At 34.5% G+C, this 12816-nt stretch overlaps 1 protein-coding gene across 1 annotated transcript in view; it reads left to right on the top strand.

Annotated features, from left to right (window-relative positions):
- Window positions 1-1054: 1054 nt before the first annotated feature.
- The window catches only part of LOC129233346 (serine palmitoyltransferase 2-like), a 59820-nt gene continuing 48058 nt past the window's right edge, over window positions 1055-12816 (top strand). Inside the window, exons 1-2 of the mRNA XM_054867385.1 lie at window positions 1055-1075; window positions 8186-8356. Of these exons, the coding sequence (XP_054723360.1) occupies window positions 1055-1075; window positions 8186-8356 (192 nt within the window). The remainder of the gene's footprint in view (window positions 1076-8185; window positions 8357-12816) is intronic.

Below are 12816 nucleotides of genomic sequence, written 5' to 3'. Positions count from 1 at the left end.
CAAAAACCTTGACATTTGTGCGACCAAAACTCAAGGAGATATTCCAGTTTAAAGTTTTAAGGGACCAGAAGATGAGATTGGAACTTATCGCTCTTTCATAAGAATGACAGGTCATCAAAGTAAGAAAAACAAGGTATTTATATTTTTCATTGCTATTCAAAAATAAACGCAAATATTATGCCGTGATATACGCAAAAACACACGACAAAACCTAGAATAATTTGAAAAATCACACCCTATGCACACATGTAGTTTGAAACACTTGTTAACCACTATATTTTCCCCCAAAAGGTGTTATTGACGGCGAGTGAAAAGTGGTGTATGTCACAAAATGCTGTGTTTCTTATCTCGGTGAATATGGGTCGTACTCATTTCAAACTTTTTGTGTTGGAATTAATTTTCAATGGAAATTATTTCCTTAAATATAATTTAGGGGACCTAGGGCCCGTATAAAAAGTTGAATTTTGTATTTTTTGACTCATTTTTATTTTTGCTTCAAACTTTCAATATCTTAACTCTTCTGATTCTGAACATTTTTGGAATTGGAAGTATACATCTAGGAAAAACGGTTGCGGTGAAAACGGAACACCCTGCATACACGTTTCGTAACGTGGTTGTGATTCTTGTCGGAAACGAATTCATTTTTTCATTTCCTTATCTCTTTACTTAAAAAAAAAGAGAAGTCCATATCAGATTACGCTGGACAAGTTTGTTTTTTGACCACTTTTTTCAAAACATTGGAAACTACCCCCACATAAACAAGGTTCATTGTTCACCAAAGAGATCACAAGTGGATACGGGAGGGAAAAAAAGAAGACAATGCAGCGATAAGATATGGCATGTTCCTTGCACTTTCTCCTTCTCAGTCTGTGAAAGACTGATAAACATGGTTTCTTACGAGTTACGTAACGTGTTTTCCAACAAAAGCTTCCTGGGGGGGGGGGGGAATCGCGATTATTTGAGGAGCATATTTTTGCCGAAAAAATGCATTTGGGGTATTCTAATGATGATTTTAGAAATCAGTGGAAGGATCAGTGGGCGCTGATATCACGCGATGTTAAGGAACGGTATTAAGGTAAGATTTTCTTGAATTGTCTGATTAACCTTCTGGCGGGTGCATCGTCTTTTACAACAAAGGTCGTGCGTATTTTCCAAATAGGCTAGTGTAATCTAGCTTTATATACTAATAGGCAAGCCGTTTTCTTTCGGCACCGATTTCTCTTCTGTTTGTGAACAGATTTCCTTCATTCTTTTTTGTTCAGTAGCTATTGCCGAGTTTTAGTGTCATCAACAAAAATTTTTGAAATCGAACGCTAATTAACGAGATATTAATTAAAAACGCATTTTCCTCCTAAAGGGCTCTTTCTACGCGAACGGATGGTCCATTTTTTTCAAATTTGAAATGGTTCGAAAATCTTTAAAAAATACTCCTAACGAAGAAATTGTCAACGCGCCCAAGGTCCAATAACCTAAATTCAAAAGAAAAAAAGGTATATGCGTTTTTCAGTCAGCGAAACTCAAAATTTTTAATTTTATCTCTTTTCCAGTGTTGAAATTCATAGTTGGAAGCGTGAAACATTAAGTTTTAACTCATTTTTTAAACCGCTTTTACTGCACGAAAAATGCATTTTAATGCTTCAAGCTTGGTATGGTTGGAAAGCTCGTGAAAAATACTTTGAAACACGTTCTACGCGGTTTTACCGAGCGAAAATGCCAACCCGCTAGAAGTGCTAGAAAAAGCGCTAGAAGCAATTAAAAGTTGGTGACAATTCATTTTTATTTGCTTTTTCACGCGACATAGTTAGCATGAAGAAATTGATGGATAATATTACGTGTTGCTATTTTTTGCTTGAGTATTAAGAAATGAAATTCGCTTATACAAAGGTTTCACGTGAAAACTGAGTTTTGCGGTATCATTTCATTCAGTAAGATTTTGGTTTTTTGGGAATTTGGCGATCTTTATCTATTGGCGTCAAATTTTTGGCAGCAATGCCAGCGCGATAGTTGTTTTTCCTTTGCATATGCAAACACATAGTAGGGAAATATCTATTTGCACAGGGTTATTGCTAAGCAGGGTGCTGTTCAAGAATGAAGTCACGTTTTAAGGTGGGATTTATAAAATTGTAAGTTTGTGACAAGGGGGGGGGGAGACAGAGAGAGATACATTAATGATAAGAGAGACATGCAGCGGGAAAATGTGCCATCGCAAGTTTTTTTTTAATGAAAATGGTATTTGTCACGCTATTTTTCATAAAGAAAGAGGGGATGGTATGGTGAAGTGTGAAACTTTGTGACAAAGGGGGAAGGGTGTCAAATATGTCGAAAAAAGTGTGACATTAGCTATGCACAGCCCTTAACCATTAAAAAATCACAAAGACAAAACTTTTTAAAATTGTACTATTATTGCGATGTCCAGTGTTTTCGAATTGACAATTTTTAATGCAGCAAGTAGGGTTGGTTCATTTGACCATTTGAAATTTTACACCTCTAAAGCCAAAGATCAAGGTAACTTAATCAATGATTGTCGACTTTATATGAGGAGTTTTTTTTATACAGAAGTTTTACGTATAAACTGAGTTTTGCGGTATCATTTCATACGAGAATCTTTCGATCATTGGGAAATTGATCTTTATCCATTGGCGTCAATTTTTTGGCACCAATGCCAGCGCGAGAAATGTTTTACCTTCGCCCACGTAAACAAAGAGTAGAGAAATATATACTTGCTTCGGGTTATCACAAGGGAACATGTGTTATCCAAAATGAAATTACTCACGCCAAGAATTTGACGACTACGCCAATTTCCCAATCATCAAAATATCCCATTTCATTCATTTATCTTGAGATTAACATGCAAAAAGTTTTGATTGTATTGTTTTTTGAGCAATCACGATTGCTTATTGTTCTCATTTGACTGTTTTGAATTCCTATCATTTTATTTTCCCACCAGCACCCTCTGCAGCATCACCGTCGACCGGCTCCTCACGATGCTGCTCCTATTGCAAAAACCGTCTCCAGGTTGCGTCCATATCCTACACACACACGCATACACACACACGCCTACACACACATACACACACTCATGCCTGCGCACAGACACAAACACACACTCCTACATACACATACACACACTCATGCCTGCACACAGACACAAACACATATGCCTACATACACACACGAACGCCTACACACACAGCACTGCATACACAACACGCACACACATGCATACATACACACGCGCACCCACATACATGCGCCTACACAAACACACGCGCATTCATGCACACACACGCTCGTGATTGCGAAAAACATAATTTGAATTCAAGATGCCAAAAATTCAAATTAATATAATCTTTTTTTTTTTAATTTGTCGCAAAAGCGTTATTAATAGGCTATGCTATAGCACATACAGATAGTAAAATCGGAATAAATTATTACTGTTTGGTATTGTGAGCCCATGCAAAAATTATAAGTTCCCGGATGTACACTAAACAAATGTATATAAGAGTAAAAATAAAACTGTTAGAAACAGGGAAATTCATATGTAAGTTTTCTCAAATATTCAATAATGAATAAGGACGAATTTCGACCGCTGGGCGAACCCTAGTTATACATAAATGGTTACTTCTGTGGGGATGCCCGGAGTAAACTTCAAAACTACTGGACGGATTTTAACCATTTTTTCTCCATAGATAGCTACATTATCAGGGAGCAACTTAGGCTATAATTTATTCCTTAAAAACTTAGTTTAAAAAAGTTATGGTGGAAAACAGTAAATTTCTTTTATTTTCTCCATATTATGTTTAAATATAAAACCCGTTGTTACGAAATTTCGTTGCCTAACAACAGCTATCATAATGAATCATAATGAAAATTTTGAATCAAGGCTTCTCTGGAGCAAGCATGACATTTATTGCTTTCTTAGGAATTGTATCCTCATCTATATACATAAATGGCTACTTCTGTATGTATGCATGTATGTCCGGAATAAGCTTCAAAAGTACTGGACAGATTTTAACCATTTTTTTCCAATAGATAGCTAAATTACCAAGAAGCAACTTAGGCTACAATTTATTCCTAAAAACTTAGTTTAAAAATGTTATGATTGAAAACAGTAAATTTCATGTACCCATTAAATGATTAAATATAAAACACATTGTTACAAAAATTCGTTGCCAACGACAGCAATATTAAAAGTAATCATAATGAAAATTTTGAATCAAGGCTTCTCCAGAGCAAATAATTTTAAAGTCATTTAAACATTTCGGAACTCTACTTTTTGCACACTTAGGGAAACATAGTAGAGAGCTTTTTTTCTTCTTTTCTTTGTGTGTGTGTACTATTTAATTAAATAAAGCTCAAAGTTTTTTACTAATCTTTGTTTTTGTTAGATCATATTTTGGAAATTCTTCTAATTTTTATATGCTTCAATTTGCGCTTTCGTTTCTAAATGAATACTCATATATACTTACTTTTATGGGTAAGGAAGAAGGTCGATTTTTAATCACGTCAAAGCGGTGTGTTCTGAGTTCTTTCAGTTAAAACAGAAAACGAAAGAAAGTAGTTTCTCACAATTATTACTGACACAGGCAACGCCGGGTATTTTTGCTAGTATATATATATATATATATATATATATATATATATATATATATATATATATATATATATATATATATGTATATATTGAAGTTTAAATGTCAAAATTATGTTGTAATTAGTCAAAAGTTAAGAAATACAATTTTATTAAAAATAGGCGTAAGATAAACGTAGGGGAGATACGTCACATCCTGTCGAGTACCTACACCAAAGTAAACCTTTTTTTTGTTGGTGAAGGCATCTAGGACAGCCCGTCAGATTAGTAAAAGAAATGTTACTAGCTAAAAAGTGTACATTTAAAAATCTGACGGTTAGAGCGTGGGGTAAGGGTGTGACACGTTTACAAAGCTGCAAAAAAAAAAAAAAAAAAAGGTTGTCTTGACATTCTCGAACGCGGTTGATTTTTTTGTACTTCCTTTTACAAAAAAGGAAGTATTGCATTCACGAAAAACTTTTTACTCAAAAATCGGCCTTAATTTCCATTTTGCTCACCCTCGAATGAATGTTGAGTTTATTTTTCAACCCGACCACACGTGGATATATGTCTAGGACCGTGCAGACACCCGAAATATTCATTTTGACGATCCCCGAGTCAATTACAACGAGTTTTCTCGTGACGTCTGTATGTACGTATGTATGTGCGCTCATAGTGGGGTCTAGTTGCGCACCTCCCCTTTTGGTTGCATTCGGATGCTCCAAAGGGGTCTTTTGCTCCTTTTGAGGGGAAATCATTTTTAATTTCGATGTAAACTCAAGTGGTGTTATAATTTGGCGGACACTTGGCGATATATCGCCAGTCTTTTGGTCGCCAAGTTTTGTCGCCAACTTGGCGACAAATTTGGCGAGTTAACCTTTTTTTTTTTAAATCTGGTTTCAATTTGGCCGCTGTTGGTGGTATTTAGAGAGTAAACTATTGAATCACATTAAAACTGCCAATAATGAGAAAATGACATTAAATTGGAGTAAAAGGAAGTCATGTGATGCACACATCAGCTCTTTTTTTTTTTTTTAGTATTTTCAAAAATTCGGTACGAGTTTGCGTCACTTCCAAAACGTCCTTTGAATGGTGGCCTTTTTAAGGTTCACTTATCATCCTATTTGAATACCTGGTACGCTAGGAAAAAAAAAAATTCTCCCCTCCAGATTGCCACCACGCAATTCCATTTTGCAGAAAATCCATTGAGCAATTTCCATTTTGCTCACCCCGAATGATCTTCGAGTTTTTTTTTATTTTTTTCGATCCGACCACACGTGGATAAGTATATAAGAACGTATATACGCCCGAGATGTTTATTTTGACGATTCCTGAGGTTATTACAATGAGTTTTCTCGTGACGACCCAATGTACTAATATATGTGCGTATGTATCTCGCATAATTCCAAAATGGTGTTATCTTAAGGTACAACTTAGCGCTAAAAAATTAAAATTCTAAAAAAAAATAATTATTTCGGTTACAATGGAAAACTAAATTTAATGTCATTTCCCCCATTAAATACTTTAATATAAAACCTGTTGTTACAAAAATTCGTTGCCGTTCAACAGTGATATTAATAGTCATCATAATGAAAATTTTGAATCAAGGCTTTTCTGGAGCAAGCATGAAGTTAATTCACTATCTCATCACTTTATTCGGATTTAAATCCTCATTTATACCAATGATCGATAACGGGGCTAAGTAAAGAGACGTATTAGGATCTTTATCACGAGTAACTTGCATGTTGTGAACCAAAAATTAGTCTTAAAAAACATTTAATATTTATATGGTTCTAATTAAATTAGCACGCAAATAAATTCTTGAGAGGAACAAAAATTAATTTAGTGCCAATTACTTAAAGTTTTTGTCACGTATATAGTTTTTTCCTTTTAGCATGAAATAATAAGGTGAAGATTCGTGATGGTAACATTATTTTATTGCTAAAAACGAATAAAATAATATTTTTTTTTTCAAAAAGTACTAAGTACTTTGCAGAGCGCACTCAAAAGGTCAAAATAACTTTTGTGAGTCAAAAAGGACAGTTTACGTTTGCCTTTAGTTTCCAATTTTTCCAAGAAATTGACACCACAAACGAAGAAAAGTGCGGTTCGTGTCACTTCAAACCCAACTTTCCCATTAAGAAAAATGCATGTTTCAACACTCAAATTTAAGACTGAAAGCTAGATAATGATAAGAAATTTTCTACATGACTTGATCCGCCCTTTTCTTCGTTTGTGGTATCATTTTCTTATAATAATTGAAACCGCAGGAATACTAAAATCGTCCTTTCGGACCCAGAAAAGTTATTTTGCCCTTAGCATTAAAAAAAATTCTACTCTTTTATCAGTACAAGGCTTTATTAACTCCATGTATTGCTTGATTTTCTAAATAGAAACTATAATGAAAGGACTTAAAGTTCATTGAGCACTCACGATTGCTTATTGCTTTCATTTGACTGTTTTGATGTGCTATCATTTTATTTTCCCCCCAGCACCCTCTGCAGCATCACCGTCGACCGGCTCCTCACGATGCTACTCCTATAGCGAAAACCGTCTCCAGGTTGCATCCATATCCTACACACACGCACACATACACAACTACACACACACACGCGCACACACAAATACATACTCCTACGCACACATACACAACTACACACACACACGCACACACAAATACATACACCAATACACACATACACATACACACACAAACGCATAAACACACAAACACATATACACACAGTCACATACAGACACCTATACATACACACACAAACACATACACACACGCATACACGCAACTACCCACACACTCATGCCTGCACACAGACACAAACACACATGCCTACACACACACATACCCCCTACACGCAAACACACATACCCCCCCCCACGCACAAAAACACACACGCCTACATACACACACACACACTCGTGATTGCAAAAAACATAATTTGAATTCCAGATGACAAAATTCAAATTCATTTAATTTTTTGTTATTTATTTTTTTAGAAATCACACCTACAAAAGGAAATAAGGGGAGAATACGAAGCTTCCTTTTTCTCAATAAAGGTGACTGTTTATTTATCGTATGTAATAAATGTTTTTTTTTTTTTTTTTGTCAGTACAAGACTTTGTAAACACTCTATTGCTTGATTTTCAAATAGAAACCATAATTAAAGGACATTTATTTCATTACAATTTATTTATTTTTTTAGAAACCACAACCACTGAAGGAAATAAGGAAAGAATACGAAGCTTCCTCTTTCCTAATAAAGGTGACCGTTTATTTATCGTATGTCGTAAATTTTTTTCTTAATCAATACAAGGCTTTACAAACACTCTGTCTTTCTTGAGATTCTAAATAGAAGCCATAATGAAAGGACTTTATTTCTTAATCGTTTATTTATTTCAGAAAACACAACCACAGAAAGAAATAAGGAAAAAATACGAAGCTTCCTCTTTCCTAATAAAGGTGACCGTTTATTTGTCGTATGTCGTAATTTTTTTTATCAATACAAGACTTTACAAACACTCTGTCTTTCTTTATTTTCTAAATATAAGCCATAATGAAAGGACTTTATTTCATTCCTATTTATTTATTTATTTCAGAAACCACTACCACAAAAGGAAATAGGGGAAGAATACGAAGCTTCCTCTTTCCTAATAAAGGTGACCGTTTACTTTTCGTATTTTGTCCTCCTGGTATTTGGCCATTTGCGAGACTTTTTGCGGAGACTGGGACTGGAAAAAAATTGCATTGTTCGGGAGAGAAATAGAGAGGTAAGAAATAATGGTGTCCCTTCCGAAATTTTAAAAGTGTTTTTTCTTGAAAGAGCATGCTTAATAATTTAGGATTTAACCATTTTTTAAATAATTTGACTAAGTTTAATATTAGTTAACAATTATTTTAAACGGTGCAATTTCATTGTTTACGCTTCTGCACATGACATCACAAATGATGAAATGCCATTCACTGTTGCCATTCAGAGAGCGTAACATTTCATTCGCATCTTTACTCACGTGTGTTGGCAACGATAGGGTTAATAGCAAGCGCAGAGCGCACTATTTAATTCGCTTCTTGATTATCATAACGTGGAAACGCGATAGACAGATGCAACAAAGGACATCATTTGTGACGTCATCAAGACCACGTCTTATTTTCAAAATCGGGCAGTTTAAAAAATGAATTAAAATTAAGCGTTGGGAAAATGAAAGTTTTTTTTAGCTCCATGTTTTTTTTTGCTTATTCTATCAATTTCAGTGACTAAAAGTAGTACTTTTGACTGAAGGAAACAATTCCATTATAACGCTAGTGAAACACGTGTAGATTATATGCTTTTTCGTTTTTCCCCTTAGGAGTTAAAAAAATATGTATACTTGTAGCAGAAAAGACAAATATTTTGCACGGTGTCAGAAGCTTGGCGAATTTCCGGCGAAGTAATGGTAACGTGGTCTGCTTGGCGGGATTGCAATAAACAATGGCGTTGGAGGACCGCTTTACAATTTAATGAAACTTTTAAAGTTGCTTAAGCCTTTTCTAAAAATATTTGGCCAATTATTTTTAACTAGAAAGCTGCCCGTCAAAGTACGACGGGTGAAAATTGCATCCTCTCTTCTACATTTGAACGAAGAAATATCCTGTTAGGTGATATTTTGATATTTGAAATTTTAACCCCGACTCCAGAGTATTAACCCTAAACTCCAGTGGATAGCGTCCATTATTGACCACTTTTTCGTTTCTTCATTTCACTAAAATGACTGTCTTGCCAGTAAAACAGTGAAGTGACCGGATCGAGTTCAGCCTTGTTACAATAAAGCCTTTACCTGCATGTTAAACGTTACCAAAACATATTATCAAATGATAAGGCCGTGGTGCAAGTTTCATTGTTGAAACTCGCGAGTTACTCGATCATCGACTATTATTTATACGAGGATTTAATGAAACTTGCAGTAAACAATGGAGTTTAGACTCTAATAAAACTTTCAACGTTGTTTAATGCCTTTTCAAAAAATATTTGGCAAATTATTTTTTATTCCAATATCTTTTTGTGGTCTGATTTATTTATTTGGATAATCACACTTTTGAAGTTTCGGATTTTTTTGACGCTTCTGATTTTTGATGTTTCGGATTTTTGACCTTTGGGATTTTTGATGCTTCTGATTTTTGATGTTTCGGATTTCTGACGTTTTAGATGTTTGACTCTTCGGATTTTTGACTCTTCGGGTTTTCGATGTTTCGGATATTTGACGTTTTGTATTTTTGACGTTTTAGATTTTTGAATCTTTGGATTTTTGATTTTTCGGATTTTTGACGTAACGGATTTCTGACGCATCGGATTTCTGACGTATCTAATTTCCAACGTATCGGATTTCTGACGCATCAGATTTCTGACGCATCGGATTTTTGGCGTTCCGTATTTTTTACGTTTTACTGTATTTTAAAATTTTCAATTGTCTTTCGTTTTTCCAATTTCACACTCCTATGTCTTTATCACAAACACAAAGCTTGAAAACATTTCTGCTAGAATCACCACATTTTTTGAGGCGTATATTCAATTTTCAACGTGTGAATTATTTTTACAAAGGCGTTAGAGTCATTTTTGAACCTAGTAAGGGCAGGTTGTTTTCCTTACCTTTACACTGCGCTGGGAACGAAACAACATATACAGAATTTCTTTCACCAAGATTAACCATGGGAAATGCGTGGCGACAAAATTGGTTTAATTCGATTAAGTGGTCAGTTTGGTGTCCAGCATTATTCCCACAAAAGAAGTCCAAAAGATTTTGGCACTAGATATGAGGTCAGTTGGTTTCCAAGCCAGTTGGAGCTCAGGTCCAAGGCCAAGTGCTAACTGATTGAGATACGTGGTGCTTGCGCTTTGGGGGGGGGAGGGGGGGGGCGGCACATTTTAAAAAAAGTTTTATTAAACACTTCAGAGTTTCGAAATTTTTTGCATTAATTCACAATCTATTTAATAAGCAAAATCATAACATAAATATTAAAAGAAGATTTTTTTCAATTTAAATTTAATTAATTTTCGTAAAAAATAGGGTTGCTTCAAATCGTTAAAACTCCAAATATTCTGGGTTTATTTCCAATTTTTTTTTCAAAACAATATCAAAGATATCTAAGCTTTAATTTTTATTCGGCGATTAAAAAAATGTTAATGCAATTAAAAATAGAAAATATTTGAAAAAAAATTTCGAAAAATTCGAAGATACTTAAAAAAAAAAAAAAAACACATTTTTTGCAGTAAACGTTTTTTTCAATTTTTCCAAATATAAATGAAAGTAAACTGTTTGAAAAAGATCTGCTCCAAATTTCATGACTTTATCTTTATCAGTTCCTGACTGATAAGAGTTTGAAGTTGAAAAATCTGGAAAAATTGCATCATGGAGAAAAACGCGGTTAAAGTTTGCTAAGATAGAAACAAGATTCAAACGTCGTTTTAAGCAGAAAAAAATGAGGAAGTTTTTTAAATGATAAAAAAAAAAAAGCAAAATTTGACTATTTTTTGCGTCTAAGTCCCCCTTAACTGAGAAGTGTGTCTATTCTAGCTAGTTTAGTGCTGGGAGAGACATTAAAATTAGACATGTTCTGAATCGTTTTGGTACGATCAGAATTTTGATCAACTTTTTTCAGAGTAGGAACTGAAGTTAACACCACTTGGCACAGCTAAAAGCCACCACAAGATTTGAACGAAGACATTAGAATCTTGCGATTTGAGGTCGAAAAAAACTTCAAGTTCCTTTTCCAAAATGTGCAGCTGTAATCATATTCGAAAAACAAAGTGGATTTTCATAACTAACGCTTTATATTTCTCCTAAGTCAAAAATCATTCTTTCTGAGTATAATAGCCATCGATTTACAAATGTAGCAGCTGTTGCTTATTACTTTCTTCCATATCTAATACTAGCGGACCCGGGCACGCGTTGCTGTGGCTAAGGTTTCTGTTGTATTTCATTGTAGTAAATTATTTAAGGGATAACGATAAGAGAACACCAGTCATGGGGAGCTTTTTTTTTTACATAGATGCTAATTGTAAAAGAACATGATGAACAAGAAAATATAGCTTTATAATGCAACTAGTGGTACCCGCACGGCTTTGCCCGTAATAGAAAAATTAAAAGGTCTTTTGGTTCGCCTTTATATTTACAAATAATGTGTAGTGAATTTTCTCGCCAATTGGCTTGTGCCCACGTTACGGTTCCACGTTATGATAATTTCGTATCTCGCCAATTGGCTTGTGCCCATGTTACGGTTCCACGTTATGATCATTTCGTAATTTATTCATCCATCTTATGATATTTTTTTGTTCTTAAAATTGTAATAGAAAAAGAACAAAATCGAATTTTCGAAAAATCGCTTCGAGGTGCACACTCCCATGCTACATACTAACTTTGTGCCAAATTTCATGAAAATCGGCCGAACGGTCTAGGCGCCATGCGCGTCACAGACATCCTACAGATATCCTACAGACATCCAGACATCCTCCGGACAGAGAGACTTTCAGCTTTATTATTAGTAAAGAAGAAAGACAATAAGAAAGATAAATCGCAACAGACTGTCGTCTGCGTGTATCTCCTATCTCGTGATTTTAATTGCATGGAAATGATCAGAAATATTATCTCAATGATTTAAAATTTTTAACTGTTGCCATCTTGTGTTTGTTAACAAATAAATGCTTGTAATTATTTTAAGCAAGGCTTTCAAAATAATTTTCAATTTCCATTCTTTGTTTTGGAGATAAATCAGGAATTGGGATGGTCGTCAAGGTTTGGCGTGTGTAATTTTGTTTTTGTTGGGAATATTGCTTCCTCGTTAAGCATGGGGAGGGATCAGAATTATAAAAAAGATATCGAAGACAGTTTCGTGATAGCCACAACATACTAGTCAGATTATATAATCATAAGAACATAATCTAATCTAGAAAGAAAGATGTTCTCATTATTGTGTAACGAAATTTACCAACAAGCGATAATTATGTCTCTAGTTAGGACAAACCGCGTCGTAATGCTATAATCAGGAGCTGCTTAGCCTTCACAAAGCTACCAGGTTAGCTTTGCTCCAATTATAGTAAATGTGGTTAAACTGTGGAAGAGTTCATTACTTTTTCATTCTAGGGAATCTATTCACGATCTTTTGATGTACAAGACATAGCCATAAAGGAGGGGTTTCCTTTCTGAAAATTTACAAAATTGAAGTTCTCCGTGGGAATATTTATGGGAATAATGTTTTC

Source organism: Uloborus diversus, unplaced genomic scaffold, assembly GCF_026930045.1.
Source record: "Uloborus diversus isolate 005 unplaced genomic scaffold, Udiv.v.3.1 scaffold_35, whole genome shotgun sequence".
In the NCBI taxonomy this organism is placed as follows: Eukaryota; Metazoa; Arthropoda; class Arachnida; order Araneae; family Uloboridae; genus Uloborus; species Uloborus diversus.
Note: the sequence above shows the minus strand (reverse complement) of the source record. Positions and strands in the feature narration are given on the sequence as shown.